We start from the raw sequence: 18,956 nt of genomic DNA on the forward strand, positions 1-18,956 counted from the left end.
GACAGAGCTGTCCTGAGCTCTGCCCCAGCCAGTGTCCCTCTGAGATTGTTTACTTGCCTCATTGAGCCAGAGGCCCTGGCCCGGGCTCACCTGCTGTGTGTAGAAGCCAAGAAGATCCTCTTGGAGCTGAGCAGCGGCCATTAGAGGTTTAGCAAATGAGCCATCTGACTTTCTTGCTTGTACACTCCAGGCCTCGGGAAAATGGTGCGTATTTTAACCCCGCTAAAGGCATCTCCAAACCAAGTCCCAGGGTCCTTATGAAGATACTTGAAATTGTAGGAAGGAGGAGTGTGAAAAGGACTCTGATGGAAGACCCAGCGAGACCACAGTGCCCCGAGATCCCAAAGGGCTTTACCAGACTGATACCAGGCAGGGGCTGGGGAAGGGACTGGTGTCTTGGACCTGGAGTGGCCCACACCTCCTGCTCCCTCTTTTCCAGGGCTCCTCCGTGTGTCAAGTGACTGCCATCGGTGTCACCGTAATACTGCTTTATACCTCTCGGGCCTGCTACAACCTGTTCATCCTGTCATTTTCTCAGAACAAGAGTGTCCATTCCTTCGATTACGACTGGTACAATGTATCAGACCAGGTCAGTGGGGGTTCTGAGGAGGTGTCACCTGACCAGGGACCACAGTTGACCCTTGGTATCCTCGAGGCACTGGTTCCAGGACCCCAGACAATACCAAAATCTCGATGCTCAAGTCCCTGATATAAAATGGTGTAGTATCTGCATGCAGCCTACACACATCCTTCTGTATGCTTTCAATTAATCTCTAGATGACTTACAATACCAGATACAACACAAATGCCATGTAAACAGTTGTTATACTACATTGTTTGAAAATGTCTATTTTTAATTGTTACTAGTATTTGTTATTTTCAAATATTTTTGATCCACGGTTGGTTGAGTCCGCGGATGTGGAACCTGCCGATATGGAGGGCCGACTGTATTTGCATTTCAGTGGTTCACATGGCAGAGAAGTACAGGCTCCTTGTTTCTCCCGGTGAATGACTGAGTGACCTTGAGAGGTCACTTCCCTGTGTGACATCTGAACTCATCTGTCAGATGGGATCACAGCACCTGCCTCATTCCCTTTCACATGTCTTTTGAGAAAACCAGGAGATTACATATGTGTGTGTATGTATCCACACACATGTGCACACACATACTTTTCACTCCATTCTCCCTCTTAGGGCTCATGTTAAGCAGTACTTAATTTTGTTTTTTGTTGTTGTTGTTTTGTTTTTTTTGAGATGGAGTTTTGCTCTTGTTGTCCAGGCTGGAGTGCAATGGTGCGACCTCAGCTCACTGCAACCTCTGCCTCCCAGGTTCAAGCGATTCTCCTGCCTCAGCCTCCAGAGTAGCTGGGATTACAGGCACCTGCTACCATACCTGGCTAATTTGTTGTAGTTTTAGTAGAGATGGGGTTTCACCGTGTTGGCCAGGCTGGTCTTGAACTCCTGACCTCAGGTGATCCACCCGCCTCGGTCTCCCAAAGTGCTGGGATTACAGGCGTAAGCCACTGCGCCAGCCAGTACTTAATTTTTCTTTTTTTAACATGCTTCCATATAAATGTAAGATGGTATTATTAAAGGGTGACATTTGCAAAGATTAAGCAAATTGTATTCAGATTTCAGAAAATACATAGGACTATGAAGTTACGAGAATGTTTTTTTTTTGTCATCATCCTCAGGGAGAGAATGATTTTTTTTTTTTTTTTGAGACAGAGTCTCGCGCTGTGTCACCCAGGCTGGAGTGCAGTGGCGCGATCTCGGCTCACTGCAAGCTCCGCCTCTCAGGTTCACGCCATTCTCCTGCCTCAGCCTCCGAGTAGCTGGGACTACAGGCGCCCGCCACCACGCCCGGCTAGTTTTTTGTATTTTTAGTAGAGACGGGGTTTCACCATGTTAGCCAGGATGGTCTCGATCTCCTGACCTCGTGATCCACCCGCCTCGGCCTCCCAAAGTGCTGGGATTACAGGCTTGAGCCACCGCGCCCGGCCGAGAATGATTTTTAATAGAGTATGTACACGGCATTTGAGAAAATCTAGACAAAAGTGACCGAGGATATTAAAGTTTTAAAAAGCTCATGGCACTAGTTGTTGCAGTATGATACTCCTTCTAAAAATTCGTTCTATACATGTATAAGTTACGAGTCATAAAGCAAATGAACAAAGGTAGTGAAATGTCATCTGCCATCCACACTCACAAAAAACTCAAAACAACAATGAGAATGAACCAACATTCACTCATTTGACAAACAGCATTTTTTTTTTCCTTATCTTGGGCACTGAGAAAAATGCCAGGGATACAAAACCAAACAGACTCATTCCCTGCCCTTTGGGAGCTTTGTGGTCCACTAAGGAAAAGAGACACACAGATTAGCTATTAACAGTAAAGAAATGTAACTTCCCTATTATAAATGTATTCGATTGATTTGCAAAGGTTCCTTAGCTTTTCCTGGAAAAGTATTGAATACCTAACCATCTATAAATGTGCTTCTAACATCTCAACAGTGCTCAAACCCTCAGCTGCATTTAGATAGTGGAAGAAAGAATAAAATGATCATGATAAGCTAAACCTGTGAGGACAAGGTAAAATTGTATTATAATTAGAAAGGATTAAAACCACATCTCTGAACCCAAACCGATACGACAAACACAGGATGGCAGAAAGCGGGGCAAGGCACTGCTAAGGGTGTGCACTATTTTGAGGAAATCAAGTATATGAAAATCTAAACTTTAAACAATGATTAATTAGAGACAAGCATAATACACAAAGGATTTGATTTTATATTGTAGTAAAATATACATAACATTTTAATATTTGCTATTTTAACCTTTTTTTTTTTTTTGGAGACGGAGTCTCTCTCTGTCACCAGGCTGGAGTGCAGCGGCACAATCTCAGCTCACTGCAACCTCCACTTCCCGGGTTCAAACGATTCTTCTGCCTCAGCCTCCTGAGTAGCTGGGAATACAGGCGAGTGCCACCACACCCGGCTAGTTTTTTTGTATTTTTAGCGGAGATGGTCTTTCACCATATTGGCCAGGCTGGTCTTGAACTCCTGACCTCGTGATCCGCCCACCTCGGCCTCCCAAAGTGCTGGGATTACAGGCATGAGCCACCATTGCCTGGCCCGATTTTAACCATTTTTAAGTGTACAGTTCACTGGCATTAAGTACATTCAGTGTTGTGCAGCCATCAACACCATCCATCTCTAGAATTTTCTCATCTTCCTAAAGTGAAACTCTGTATCCATTAAACAACAAAGATTTGGTTTTAACAAAATTACTTCAGTTTTTCTTTCAATTAAGAATGCATGGGTGCTCTGCCTATAAATTCTGTATATAGAGGAATAGCCATTCTTTATTTCTGTACTTTCCTAATCTTGCTTTCACAAGCAAGCAACAAAAAAATTTATGGGTGGGTGCAGTGGTCTGTAATCCTGGCATTTGGGAGGATCACTTGAGGCCAGAAGTTTGAGACCTCATCTCTACAAAAAATAAAAAATTAAAATTAAAAAATTAGCCAGGCATGTTGGTGCACACCTGTAGTCCTAGCTGCTTGGGAGGATCACTTGAGCCCAGGAGCTGAAGGCTGAGGTGAGCTGTGATCACACCACTGCACTCTAGTCTGGGTGATGGAGCAAGACCCTGTCTCAAAACAAACAAACAAACAAACAAAATATATATATATATATATAAATTTATAATTGCAATAGATTTAAAATATGACAATCTTTAAAATTCTTCTATTTTTATGGGATATTTACGGTTATCTAGTTGTGTGTTGCCACCAAAATAATCTAGGAGCAAGCAAACAAATGACCACAGTTGTATACCTTATTTGTGCAGAATCAAAAAAGAACACATGATTGAGATGTGATGTAGAGGAAGTAGGAGGGTGATTTTTCTGAAAGTAGCCTGAGTAGTTTTGGTCACCATGCTTTAAGGATGATGTTACAGAGAAGGCAAAACAGTTAAGTGTAGGTGTTTTGGCCCTTTTCAGGTACATTCTTTCTTTGAAACAATGGCCTTTCTGATATGGTTGCCCAAACCCAACCATGCAGTTTCCTCACGAACCTTCTGTCTGTTCTGAAGAGAGAACACTGCTCCACCAAGCTCTCTGGCCATCTCACTGAGCCGCATACCTTAGGCTCTGATGATTGTTTTTCTAGACAAGCTAGCCTACAGTAGGTTTTAAAGGGTAAACAACAGGATATGGTTTATGTGAAGAAAAGTTTGAGAGTTGACCTCTTTATCCTAGGGATGGACTAAGGGATAATAGTTATATGCTGCTCTCAAGAATGTAAGAGGAGGCAGCATAACCTTCTCACTATTCAATTGTTGAAGAAAATCAGCTTAGATTTCAGTGAGAGTGTGAATTTGGACTTAAGAGTTTTGGGGGCATGAAGTATTAAAACATCCTAGGTTAGAAGTTTCTGTCTGAATATTTTGAAGAAGATAATCATTTATCCCATATGGTTTAAATAATCCCTGTCTGAGATCTAGACCATTACTATTATCTGGTTTCAATGTGCATATTTTAGGAGAATGTACTATACTATATTTTAATACTTTAAATAGAAATATTAACATAGTATATTTTATAGTACATTCTAAAATATAGGGGGATGAATTGTACTATAGTATTAGAATTATTCTCTGTTCATGTTAGAAGGAATCAAATTGATTTCCTCTTGCCTTGGTCTAATGACTCTCCCTCTCTCTTTCTAACAGGCAGATTTGAAGAATCAGCTGGGAGATGCTGGATACGTATTATTTGGAGTGGTGCTATTTGTTTGGGAACTCTTACCTACCACCTTAGTAGTTTATTTCTTCCGAGTTAGAAATCCTACAAAGGACCTTGTAAGTAAGCCATTTTGTATTTGTAAGAAAATATCTCCTGACTGTGATCATGAAACTTGCAATTAGAACTTTTTCTTCACTTTTCACTAGAGAAGAGGGCCTCTTCCATTCTGTGGTGGTATGAAAAGTTTCCTTGAGTATTTTATTGAGACATTCATTTCCCTTATTTTTTGAGGGAAAATGTTTTTTCAGCTTAGTTTTATTTTACAAAAGAAATGAAAGTATTGTAAGTTGCATCTTAAGGCCTGGGGAAAGTGATTAACTATTTTTTTTTTTTTTTTTTTTTGAGACGGAGTCTCACTGTGTCGCCCAGGCTGGAGTGCAGTGACCGGATCTCAGCTCACTGCAAGCTCCGCCTCCCGGGTTCACGCCATTCTCCTGCCTCAGCCTCCCGAGTAGCTGGGACTACAGGCGCCCGCCACCTCGCCTGGCTAATTTTTTGTATTTTTTAGTAGAGACGGGGTTTCACCATGTTAGCCAGGATGGTCTCTATCTCCTGACCTCGTGATCCGCCTGTCTTGGCCTCCCAAAGTGCTGGGATTACAGGCTTGAGCCACCCCGCACCCGGCCTATTTTTTTAATGCAACATTGCCTCACTAGTATTTGAGAGTTGGACTTGCTACACACCAAATATAGAAGCTTTTCTAATAGCAAAGGAAACTAGAGAATAGAGAAATAGAAATAGGAAATAGAAAATACTCATAAGAAATAGTATGCTGGATGGTGACTAGGGAATGGGAGGATAGGGCAATAAGAAACATTATTGCAAGGAACGCTAAAGCTGCTCCCCTAGTTTGGTCACATTTCTGTTCAACCAACTTTATATAAATGTCTTTATGGGGACAGGACAGAAAATGCAAAACCAAGTAGCGTGAGAAACCACCTGGGAGCCTTGTTCTGTAAATTATTCCAACCACACAAACTAGTGGTAGCTTTTTGACTTACTGATCTATGAAACCCTAGAAAAAATACAGTGAGTGGATTTGGGGCAATGTGAGCAAAGAGCAGGTGGTGAGGAAGGCATAGATGAGTAACGTCCTCCAATAATTCACAATTCTTATTTCATACCCAGATGACTGACCTGTGTTTTATCTTGTTTTTGGAAGCCAGAGACATAGCCAGGCTTCAAATCAAGCAGTCTGGTTCCAGAGTCAATGGTGGTGGTTTTGTTTTGTTTTGTTTTGTTTTGTTTGTGTGTGTGTTTTTTTTTGAGATGAAGTCTCGCTCTGTTGCCCAAGCTGGAGTGTAGTGGCAAGATCTCGCCTCACTGCAACCTCCGCCTCCTGGGTTCAAGCAGTTCTCCTGCCTCAGCTTCCCAAGTAGCTGGGACTACAGATGCTCACCACGATACCCAGCTAATTTTTGTATTTTTAGTAGAGACAGGGTTTTACTAGTTGGCCATGCTGGTCTCGAACTCCTGACCTCAGGTGATCCACCTGCCTCGGCCTCCCAAAGTGCTGGGATTACAGGCGTAGGCCACCGTGCCCATGTGAGTCCATGGTTTTAATCCCTGTGCTACGCTGTAGCCTTCTCTGGCATCATAAGGTTTTGAGAAGAAATTATATTCTTAATATATATGACCTAATAGTCCTATCTATGACTTCTGTAATTACATAGGAAAAAAGTCTAATATTCTTTTGTGATGAAATCTATAACTTAACTCATACCCATCAACTTTAAAGGAATACACTGCAAGTGGGGCATTTTTAAAAAATGTCATCTAACATTTTTATCCATAATTCATTTGGTGCAAACAGGTCTCTAAACTTGGCATCATTAGAGCCAAACTTCAGGGTCTAGGTAAGGAGATAGTTAAAGTGTGGCTCTTTACCATCCGTCTCAGAATCCCTCAGGGCGCTTGGTGTAAACATTCTTAGGTCGTGTTGGAGACCCGGACCAGAATCTCTGCGTAGGTTCTGGGAATGTACATTTTTAATAAGCACTCCAAGTGGTCTGAATGAACTGTAAAGTTTGAGAATCTCTGTCCTTGTCCTTTTCTTTTTGGAGACAGGGGTCCTGCTCTGTCACCTAGGCTGGAGTGCAGTGGCACAGTCACAGCTCACCTCAGCCTTGACCTCCTGGGCTTGAGCGATTCTCTCGCTTCAGTCTCTCATGTAGCTGGGATTACTTTCATGAGCCGTGTTGCCCAGGCTGGTCTCAAACTCCTGGCTGTTTTTTTTTTTCTTTTAAAGACAGCTTTATTGAGATGTAACTCACTCACCCATTTCATGTGTATAATTCAGTGGTTTGCGGGATATTCACATATGTGCAGACATCACCACAGCCAATTTTAGAATACTTTCATCATCTCGGAAGGAAACCCCATGCTATCATCTGTCATTCCCCATTTCCTTTCTGTCCCTGACCTACCCCTGGGCATAAGCCACTATAATCTCTTGTGTCTACAGATTTCCCTAGTCTCGACTTTCGTATGAATGGAATCATATAGCATGTGGGTTTTTGTGACTGGCTTCTTTCACTTAGCAGAATGCTTTTCAGGATTCATCTACGTTGTAACATATATTTGTACTTAATTCCTTTTTATTGCCAAATAAATATTTCATTGTATGGATAGACCACATTGTGCTTACTCATTCGTCCATTGATGGACATCACTGGGTTTTCTTTTTTTTTATAGTTTAAGTTCCGGGGTACATGTGCAGAATGTGTAGTTTTGTTACATGTGCTGTGGTGGTTTGCTGCACCCATCAACCCGTCACCTACATTAGGTATTTCTCTTATTGCTCTCCCTCCCCTAGCTCCCCACCCCACGACAGGTCCTGGTGTGTGATGTTCCCCTCCCTGTGTCCATGTGTTCTCATCGTTCAATTCCCACTTATTAGTGAGAACATGCAGTGTTTGGTTTTCTGTTCTTGTGTTAACTTGCTGAGAATGATGGTTTCCAGCTTCATCCATGTCCCTGCAAAGGACATGAACTTATCCCTTTTTATGCTTGCATAGTACTCCGTGGTGTATATGTGCCACCTGTTCTTTATCCAGTCTATTATTGATGGACATTTGGGTTGGTTCCAAGTCTTTGCTATTGTGAACAGTGCTGCAATAAACATGCACGTGCATGTGTCTTTATAGTAGAATGATTTAGATTCCTTTGTGTATATACCCAGTAATGGGATTGCTGGGTCAAATGGTATTTCTAGTTCTAGATCCTTGAGGAATCACCACATTGTCTTCCACAATGGTTGAACTAATTTACAGTCCCACCAACAGTGTAAAAGCGTTCCTGTTTCTCCATGTCCTCTCCAGTATCTGTTGGATCGCCATTCTAACTGGTGTGATGGTATCTCATTGTGGTTTTGATTTGCATTTCTCTAATGACCAGTGATGAGCATTTTTTCATATGTTTGTTGGCTGCATAAATGTCTTCTTTTGAGAAGTGTCTGTTCATATCCTTTGCCCACTTTTTGATGGGGTTGTTTTTTTCTTGTAAATTTAAGTTCTTTGTAGATTCTGGATATTAGCCCTTTGTCAGGTGGATAGATTGCAAAAATTTTCTCCCATTCTGTAGGCTGCCTGTTCACTCTAATAATAGTTTCTTTTGCTGTGCAGAAACTCTTTAATTTAATTAGATCCCATTTGTCAATTTTGGCTTTTGTTGCCATTGCTTTTGGTGTTTTAGAATGAAGTCTTTACCCATGCCTATGTCCTGAATAGTATTGCCTAGGTTTTCTTCTAGGATTTTTATGGTTTTAGGTCTTACGTTTAACTCTTTAAACCATCCTGAGTTAATTTTTGTATAAGGTGTAAGGAAGGGGTTCAGTTTCAGTTTTTTGCATATGGCTACCCAGTTTTCCCAACACCATTTATTAAATAGGGAATCCTTTCCCCATTGCTTGTTTGTGTCAGGTTTGTCAAAGATCAGATGGTTGTAGATGTGTGGTGTTATTTCTGAGGCTTCTGTTCTGTTCCATTGGTCTATATATCTGTTTTGGTACCAGTACCATGCTATTTTGGTTACTGTAGCCTTGTAGTATAGTTTGAAATCAGGTAGTGTGATGCCTCCAGCTTTGTTCTTTTTGCTTAGTATTGTCTTGGCTATGTGGGCTCTTTTTTGCTTCCATATGAAGTTCAAAGTAGTTTTTTCCAATTCTGTTAAAGTCAATGGTAGCTTGATGGGAATAGCATTGAATCTATAAATTACTTTGGGCAGTATGGCCATTTTCACGACATTGATTCTTCCTATCCAGGAGCATGGAACATTTTTCCATTTGTTTGTGTCCTCCAATTTCCTTGAGCAGTGGTTTGTAGTTCTCCTTGAAGAGGTCCTTCACATCCCTTGTAAGTTGTATTTCTAGGTATTTTATTATTTTAGTAGCAATTGTGAATGGGAGTTCACTCATGATTTGGCTGTTTGTCTGTTATTGGTATGTAGGAATGCTTGTGATTTTTGCACATTGATTTTGTATCCTGAGACTTTGCTGAAGTTGCTTATCAGCTTAAGGAGATTTTGGGCTGAGACACTGGGGTTTTCTAAATATATGATCATGTCATCTGCAAACAAAGACAATTTGACTTCCTCTTTTCCTATTTGAATACCCTTTATTTCTTTCTCTTGCCTGATTGCCCTGGCCAGAACTTCTAATACTATGTTGAATAGGAGTGGTAAGAGGAGGGCATCCTTGTGCCAGTTTTCAAAGGGAATGCTTACAGTTTTTGCCCATTCAGTATGATATTGGCTGTGGGTCTGTCATAAATAGATATTATTTTAAGATACGTTCCATCAATACCTAGTTTATGGAGTTTTTAGCATGAAGGGGTGTTGAATTTTGCTGAAGGTCTGCATTTATTGAGTTAATCATGTGGCTTTTGTCATTGGTTCTGTTTATGTGATGGATTATGTTTGTTGATTTGTGTATGTTGAACCAACCTTGCATCCAAGATATGAAGCTGACTTGATCGTGGTGGATAAGCTTTTTGATGTGCTGCTAGATTATGTTTGCCAGTATTTTATTGAGGATTTTCGCATCGATGTTCATCAGGGATATTGGTCTGAAATTTTCTTTTTTTGTGTGTGTGTCTTTGCTAGGTTTTGGTATCAGGGTGATGCTGGCCTCATTAAAATGAGGTAGGGAGGATTCCTTCTTTTTCTGTTATTTAGAATGATTTCAGAAGGAATGGTACCAACTCCTTTTTGTATTTCTGGTAGAATTCGGCTGTGAATCTTTCTGGTCCTGGACTTTTTTTGGTTGGTAGGTTATTAATTACTGCCTGAATTTCAGAACTTGTTATTGGTCTATTCAGGGATTCGACTTCTTCCTGGTTTAGACTTGGGAGGGTATATGTGTCCAGGAATTTATCCATTTCTTCTCGATTTTCTAGTTTATTTGCGTAGATGTGTTTATAGTATTCTTTGATGGTAGTTTGTATTTCTGTGGGATCAGTAGTGATATATCAGTAGTGCTATCCCCTATATCATTTTTTATTGTGTCTATTTGATTCTTCTTTCTTTTCTTCTTTATTAGTCTGGCTAGTGGTCTATCTATTTTGTTGATCTTTTCAAAAAACCAGCTCCTGGAAGGGTTTTTCATGTCTCAATCTCCTTCAGCTCTGCTCTGATCTTAGTTATTTCTTCTGCTAGCTTTTGAATGTGTTTGCTCTTGCTTCTCTAGTTCTTTTAATTGTGATGTTAGGGTGTCAATTTTAGATCTTTCCTGCTTTCTTTTGTGAGCATTTTGTGCTATAAATTTCCCTCTACACACTGCTTTAGGTGTGTCCCAGAGATTCTGGTACATTGTGTCTTTTTCTCACTGGTTTCAAAGAAGATCTTTATTTCTGCCTTAATTTTCTTATTTACCCAGTAGTCATTCAGGAGCAGGTTGTTCAGTTTCCATGTAGTTGTGCGGTTTTGAGTGAGTTTCTTAATCCTGAGTTCTAATTTGATTGCACTGTGGTCTGAAAGACTGTTATGATTTCCGTTCTTTTGCATTTGCTGAGGAGTGTTTTACTTCCAATTGTGTGGTCAATTTTAGAATAAATGAGATGAGGTGCTGAGAAGAATGTATATTCTGTTAATTTGGGGTAGAGAGTTCTGTAGATGTCTATTAGGTCCACTTGGTCTAGAGTTGAGTTCAAGTCCTGAATATCCTTAATTTTCTGTCTCGTTGATCTGTCTAATATTGACAGTGGGGTGTTTAAAGTCTCCTACTGTTGTTGTGTGGGAGTCTAAGTGTCTTTGTAGGTCTCTAAGAACTTGCTTTATGAATCTGGGTGCTCCTGTATTGGGTGCATATATATTTAGGATAGTTAGCTCTTCTTGTTGCATTGATCCCTTTACCATTATGTAACAGCCTTCTTTGTCTCTTTTGATCTTTGTTGGTTTAAAGTCTATTTTATCAGAGATTAGGATTGAAATTCCTGCTTGCTTTTTTTTTTCTTTCCATTTGCTTGGTAAGTATTCCTCCATCCCTTTAGTTTGAGCCTATGTGTGTCTTTTCACGTGAGATGGGTCTCCTGAATACAGCATACTGATGGGTCTTAACTCTTTATCCAGTGTGCCAGTTTGTGTCTTTTAATTGGGGCGTTTAGTCCATTTACGTTTAAGGTTAATATTGTTATGTGTGAATTTGATCCTGACATTATGATGCTAGCTGGTTATTTTGCCCGTTAGTTGATGCAGTTTCTTCATAGTGTCAATGGTCTTTACAATTTGGTATGTTTTTGCAGTGGTTGGTACCGGTTGTTCCTTTCCATATTTAGTGCTTCCTTCAGGAGCTCTTGTAAGGCAGGCCTGGTGGTGACAAAATCTCTCAGCATTTGCTTGTCTGTAATGGATTTTATTTCTCCTTTACTTATGAAGCTTAGTTTGGCTGGATATGAAATTCTGAGTTGAAAATTCTTTTCTTTAAGAATGTTGAATATTGGCCCCCACTCTCTTCTGGCTTGTAGGGTTTCTGCAGAGAGATCTGCTATTAGTCTGATAGGCTTCCCTTTGTGGGTAACCCAACCTTTCTCTCTGGCTGCCCTTAACATTTTTTCCTTTGTTTAAACCTTGGTGAATCTGATGATTATGTATCTTGGGGTTGCTCTTCTCGAGGAGTATCTTTGAGGTGTTCTCTGTATATCCTGAATTTAAATGTTGGCCTGTCTTGCTAGGTTGGAGAAGTTCTCCTGGATAATATCCTGAAGAGTGTTTTCCAACTTGGTTCCATTCTCCACATCATGTTCAGGTACATCAATCAAATGTAGATTTGGTCTTTTCACATAGTTCCATATTTCTTAGAGACTTTGTTCATTCCTTTTTATTCTTTTTTCTCTAATCTTGTCTTCTCACTTTATTTCATTAAGTTGATCTTCAGTCTCATATCCTTTCTTCCACTTGATCAGTTCAGCTCTTGATACTTGTGTATGGTTCATGAAGTTCTTGTGCTGTGTTTTTCAGCTCCATCAGGTTATTTATATTCTTCTCTAAACTCGTTATTGTAGTTAGCAGTTCATCTAACCTTTTTTCAAGGTTCTTAGCGTCCTTGCATTGGGTTAGAATATGCTTCTTTAGCTCGGAGGAGTTTGTTATTACCCACCTTCTGAAGCCTACTTCTGTCAGTTCATCAAATTCATTCTCCGTCCAGTTTTGCTCCCTTGTTGGTGAGTTGGGATCCTTTGGAGGAGAAGCAGCATTCTGGTTTTTGGAATTTTCAGCCTTTTTGCACTGATTTCTCCCCATCTTTGTGGATTTATCTACCTTTGGTCTTTGATGTTGGTGACCTTCGGATGGGGTCTCTGAGTGGACATGATCTTCCTTTCTGATGTTAGTTTTCCTTCTAACGGTCAGGTCCCTCTGCTGCAAGTCTGCTGGAGGTCCACTCCAGACCCTGTTTGCCTGGGTATCACCAGCAGAGGCTGCAGAACAGCAAAGATTGCTGCCTGTTCTTTCCTCTGAGAAGCTTTGTCCCAGGGGGGCACCTGCCAGATGCCAGCCAGAGCTCTCCTGTATGAGGTGTCTGTCAGCCCCTACTGGGAGGTATCTCCCAGTCAGGATACACAGTGGTCATCAACCCACTTAAGGAGGCAGTCTTACCCTTAGCAGAGCTTGAACGCAGTGCTGGGAGATCTCCTTCTCTCTTCAGAGCCATCAGGCAGGGACATTTAAGTCTGCTGACGCTGCGCCCACACCTGCCCCTTCCCCAAGGTGTTCTGTCCCAGGGAGATGGGGGTTTTATCTATAAGTCCCTGACTGGGGCTGCTGCCTTTTTTTCAGAGATGCCCTGCCCAGAGAGGAGAAATCTAGCAGTCTGGCCAGAGTGGCCTTGCTGAGCTGCTGTGGGCTCTGCCCAGTTCGAACTTTCCAGAGGCTTTGTTTATACTGTGAGGGTAAAACCGCCTACTCAAGCCTCAGTAATGGCCGACACCCCTCCCCATACCAAGCTTGAGCGTCCCAGGTCAACCTCAGACTGCTGCTGTGCTGGCAGTGAGAATTTCAAACCAGTGGATCTTAGTTTGCTGGGCTCCATGGACGTGGGACCTGCCGAGCGAGACTACCTGGCTCCCTGGCTCCAGCCCCCTTTCCAGGGGAGAGAACGGTTCTGTCTCGCTGGTGTTCCAGATGCCACTGGGGTATGGAGGAAAAAACAAAAGCAAAACAAAAAAAAACCTCCTGCAACTAGTTCAGTGTCTGCCTAAACGGCTGCCCAGTTTTGTGCTTGAAACCCAGGGCCCTGGTGGGGTAGGCACCGGAGGGCATCTCCTGGTCTGCAGGTTGTGAAGACCGTGGGAAAAGCGCAGTATCTGGGCTGCAGTGTGCACGGTTTCTCAGGCGCAGTCCCTCACGGCTTCCCTTGGGTAGGGGGGAAAATACCCCGACCTCTTGCGCTTCCCGGTTGAGGCAACACCCTACCCTGCTTTGGCTTGCCATTTGTGAGCTGCACCCACCGTCCAACCAGTCCCAGTGAGAAGAACCAGGTACCTCAGTTGGAGATGCAGAAATCACCCGCCTTCTGCGTCGATCTTGCTGGGAGCTGCAGACTGGAGCTGTTTCTATTCGGCCATCTAATAGGTGATATGTTTTTATTCCTGTATGACATCACTGGTTTTAAGGAATTTTAAGTTCTCCTTCTTTTTATCATTTCATTTCAAGTTTTTCTTTTTTTGGATACAGAGTCTGGCTCTGTCACCCAGGCTGGAGTAGAGTGGGGTGATCTCGGCTCACTGCAACCTCTGCCTCCCAGGCAGAGGTTCAAGTGATTCTTCTGCCTCAGACTCCCAAATAGCTGGGATTACAGGCACCCGCCACCACGCCTGGCTAATTTTTGTATTTTTTAGTAGAGATGGGGTTTCATTATGTTGGCCAGGCTGGTCTTGAACTCCTAAACTCAGGCGATCCACCTGCCTTGGCCTTCCAAAGTGCTGGGATTACAGGTGTGAGCCACTGTGCTTGGACTATAATTTCAAGCTTCTTGACGACCCACATCAAGAAGCTTGAAATGACAAAAAGGACACATTTAAGGAAACCACTTGTGGATATGAGTGGACATTTGGGTCATTTCCACCATTTGGCTATGATGAATAAGGCTGTTGTAAACATTTGTGTACAAGTTTCTGTGTGAACATACGTTTTCATTTCTCTTGGGTATATTCTTAGGAGTGGAATTGCTGGGTCATTTGGTATTTCTGAGTGTCACTTTCTGAAAAACTGCCAGACTATTTTCCACAAAGGCAGCACCATTTTACATTCTCACCAGCAGTGTATGAAGGTTCTGATTCCTCCACGCTCCTAGCACTTGTTATCTGACTTTTTGATTCTAGATATCCTAATGGGTATTAAATGATATCTCCTTTTGGCTTCTGATGTGTATTATTTCTCTGTTGACTAAGTCAAGGATCTTTTTGTGTGCTTAGTGGTCATTTGTTTATCTTCTTTGGAGAAATGTCTATTCACATCCTTTGTCCATTTTTAAACTGGGTTGTCTTTTTATTATTGAGTTGTAAGAGTTCTTTATATGTTTTAAATATACTCTTAAGTCCCTTGTCAGGTATATGATTTGCACATATTTTCTCTCATTCTGTAGCTGTCTTTTCACTTTCTTGATTGGTATTCTTTGAAGCACAAAAGCTTTTAATTTTGTCCACTATATTTATCTTTTGTTGCTTGTGTTCTGGTGTCATACCCAAGAACCCTTTGCCACATCCTATACCGATGGTCCCTGATTTACAACAGTTCAACTTACAATTTTTCAGCTTTACAGATGGTGTGAAAGCAGGACATATTCAGTAGAAACTATATTTGAAATTTTGAATATTTAAATATTTTCCTGGGCTAACAATATGGGTTATGATAATCTCTCAAGATGTATAGGGCAGTGAGGCACAGCTCTCAGTCAGCCATACGATCATAGGGGTCAAAAACCAATACTCTATGGTGTGTATTTTTTATTTATTTTCAACTTACGATGAGTTTATCAGAATGTAACCTCATCACAATTTGAGAAGCATCTGTATTTGCCCCTGAAAACTTGCCCCTATATTTTCTTCTAAGAGTTTTGTAGTTTTTGTTCTTACATTTGGTCTCTAATCCATTTTGAGTTATTTTTTGTATATGGTGTGAGATAAGGATCCAACTTCATTCTTTTGCACGTGGCTCATAGGTATTCTTAAACTATTAAAAATAGTAAATTTTAAGGCAATCCACCTTGTGTTAGTTCCACTTTGCTCCTTATGTTTGGCTACATTAATCTTAGCAAAGCAGGAATTCACATTTAGATAGCCATCCTGTGGCCACCTCTGTTCATGTTCTATTAACTTTTAAATAGATCACGGATGATAAGTACAAGGATGTCAAAACATATGCCTGATTTGGTGTGCCATATAATCTAGTTCTGATCTTGTTTATTTAAAATCTTTCATGACAAAGACAACTTTACCTTTTAGAAGCTGCCGGCAGAAAAGGCTTTTCAAACCCCAACAGTCATCCTAGGGCAGCTGTGATCTTGAAAACTGGCAGTGACCTCTAGGGTGTACCTGAGACCAGTCATTGGAAATTTTTTGAGAAGTAAACTCAGTTTGGGGGCAGAAACAGGATGAAATGATTATAGAGGCAGGAAATGGAAATGGGATGAGAAATCCCCCCCAAATGATTTCGCCATTGTCATGAATGCCTTCATGATTTATATCCAAATTGAACTATCTACTTTATTGGCTAACTTGGGCATCACCTAGCTTTTAAAAAAATTTTGTGGGTAGATAATAGGTGTGTGTGTATATTTATGGAGTACATGAAATGTTTTGATACAGGCATGCAATGTGAAATAATCACATCATGGAGACTGGTGTCTCCATCCCAAGCATTTATCCTTTGTGTTACAAATAATCCAATCATACTATTTTAAAATGTACAGTTATTATCAACTATAGTCACTCTGTTGTTAGTGCTATCAAACAGTAAGTCCTATTCATTCATTCAAATTTTTTTTTAATCCATTAACCATCCTCTCTACCCCATGCCGCTACCCTTCCCAGCCTCTGGCAACCATCCTTCTCCTCTCTGTGTCCATGAGTTCAGTTGTTTGAGTTTAGATCCCACGAATAAGTGAGAACATATGATGTTTGTCTTTCTGTGTCTGGCTTATTTCACTTAACATAATCATCTCCAGTTCATCCATGTTGTTCCAAATTACTGGATTTCATTCTTTTTTATGGCTGAATAGTACTCCATTCTGTGTATATTCCACATTTTCTTTATCCATTCATCTGTTGATGAATACTTAGGTTGCTTCCGAAGCTTAGCTATTGTGAACAGTGCTGCAGCAAACATGGGAGCGCAGATATCGCTTCAATATACTGATTTCCCTTCTTTTGGGTAGACACCAGCAGTGGGATTGCTGGATCATGTGGTAGCTCAATGTTTAGTTTTTTTGAGGAACTGCCAAACTGTTCTCCATAGTGGTTGTACTAATATACATTCCTGCCAACAGTGTTCAAGGGTTCCCTTTTCTCCACATCCTTGCCAGCATTTGTTACTGCCTTTTAGACATAAGCCATTTTAACTGCGGTGTGGTAATATCTCACTGTAGTTTTGATTTGCATTTCTCTGATGATCAGTGATACTAGTTTTTCATATGCCTGTTTTTTGCCGTTTGTATGTCATCTTTTGAGAAACGTCTGTTCAAATCTTTTGCCCATTTTTTATTTTGATTACTACACCTTTTCCTATATATTCTGGTTATTAATCCCTTGTCAGATGGGTAGTTTGCAAATATTTTCTCCCATTCTGTAGGTTGTCTCGACTTTGTTGTTTCTTTTACTGTGCAAAAGCTTTTAACTTGATGTGATCCTATTTTTCCATTTTGCTTTGGTTGCCTGTGCTTGTAGGGTATTGCTCATGAATTCATTTATTTTTATTTTTATTTTTGAGATGGAGTTTTGCTTTGTTGCCCAGGCTGGAGTACAGTAGTGTGATCTTGGCTCATTGCAATCTCCACTTTCTGGGTTCAAGTGATTCTCCTGTGTCAGCCTCCCGAGTAGCTGGGACTATAGGCATGAGCTACCACACCCAGATAATTTTTGTATTTTTAGTAGAGATGGGGTTTCACCGTGTTGGCCAGGCTGGTCTCGAACTCCTGACCTCAAGTCATCCACCTGCCTCAGCCTCCCAGAGTGCTGGGATTACAGGCATGAGCCACTGTGCCTGGCCAAGAATTATTTTTTTTAATTTTAATCTTAATTTCAAAAGTTTTTGGGGAATAGGTGGTGTTTGGTCACATGGAAAAGTTGTTTAGTGGTGACTACTGAGATTTGGTGCACCCAGCACCTTAGCATTGTACACTGTACCCAATGCGTAGTCTTTTATCCCTCGCCCCCTTCCACCCTTTCCCCAGGTCCCCAAGTCCATTATATCACTCTTAGCCCTTTGTGTCCTCATAGCTCAGCTCCTGCTTATAAGTGAGAACATATGATGTTTGGTTTTCCATTCCTGAGAATTATTTCACTTAGAATAATGGTCTCCAACTCCATCCAGGTTGCTGTGGATGCTATTTCATTCCTTTTTATGGCTGAGTAGTATTCCATGGTGTACACACACACACACACACACACACACACACACACACACACACACCATTTTTCTTTATCCACTAGTTGGTTGATGGGCATTTAGGCTGGTTCCATATTTTTGTATTTTTGGAATTGTGGATTGTGCGGCTATAAACATGCCTGCGCAAGTGTCTTTTTCATATAATGATTCCTTTACCTCTGGGTAGATACCCAGTAAGTGGGATTGCTGGATTAAATGGTAGTTCCACTTTTAGTTCTTTAAGGAATCTCCATACTGTTTTCCAGTTTACATTCCCACCAGCAGTATAAAAGTGTTCTTTTTTACTACATCCATGCCCGCATCTGTTATTTTTTGATTTTTGAATTATGGTCATTCTTGCAGGAGTAAGGTGGCATCTCATTGTGGTTTTGGTTTGCATCCCCCTGATAATTAGTGATGTTGAGGATTTTTTCATGTTTCTTGGCCATTTGGATATTTTTTTTTTTTTTTGAGACGGAGTCTTGCTCTGTCGCCCAGGCTAGAGTGCAGTGGCCGGATCTCAGCTCACTGCAAGCTCCGCCTCCCGGGTTTACGCCATTCTCCTGCCTCAGCCTCCTGAGTAGCTGGGACTCAGCCAAAAACGAGCCACCTCGCCTGGCTAGTTTTTTGTATTTTTTTTAGTAGTGACGGGGTTTCACCGTGTTAGCCAGGATGGTCTCGATCTCCTGACCTCGTGATCCGCCCTTCTCGGCCTCCCAAAGTGCTGGGATTACAGGCTTGAGCCACTGCGCCCGGCCTGGATATCTTCTTTTGAGAATTGTCTATTCATGTCCTTAGCCCACTTTTGGATGGGATTAGTTTTTTTTTTTTTTCTTGCTGATATGTTTGAGTTCCTTGAAGATTTTGGATATTAGTCCTTTGTTGGATGCATAGTCTGAGAATATTTTCTCCTACTCTATGACTTGTCTGTTTACTATGCTGATTATTTCCTTTGCTGTACAGAAGACTTTTTGTTTAATTAGGTTCCATGTATTTATTTATCTTTGTTTTTGTTGTATTTGCTTTTGGATTCTTGGTCATGATCTCTTTGCCTAAGACAATGTCTAGAA

General features: G+C 41.2%; 1 protein-coding gene across 1 annotated transcript in view; it reads left to right on the plus strand.

Annotated features, from left to right (window-relative positions):
- GPR137B (G protein-coupled receptor 137B) overlaps nucleotides 1–18,956 on the plus strand; it is a 71,510-nt gene that overhangs the window by 40,709 nt on the left and 11,845 nt on the right. Inside the window, exons 4-5 of the mRNA XM_025385389.1 lie at nucleotides 440–589; nucleotides 4,740–4,868. Coding sequence (XP_025241174.1) covers nucleotides 440–589; nucleotides 4,740–4,868 — 279 coding nt within the window. The remainder of the gene's footprint in view (nucleotides 1–439; nucleotides 590–4,739; nucleotides 4,869–18,956) is intronic.

This window comes from Theropithecus gelada, chromosome 1, assembly GCF_003255815.1.
Source record: "Theropithecus gelada isolate Dixy chromosome 1, Tgel_1.0, whole genome shotgun sequence".
Lineage (NCBI taxonomy): Eukaryota > Metazoa > Chordata > Mammalia > Primates > Cercopithecidae > Theropithecus > Theropithecus gelada.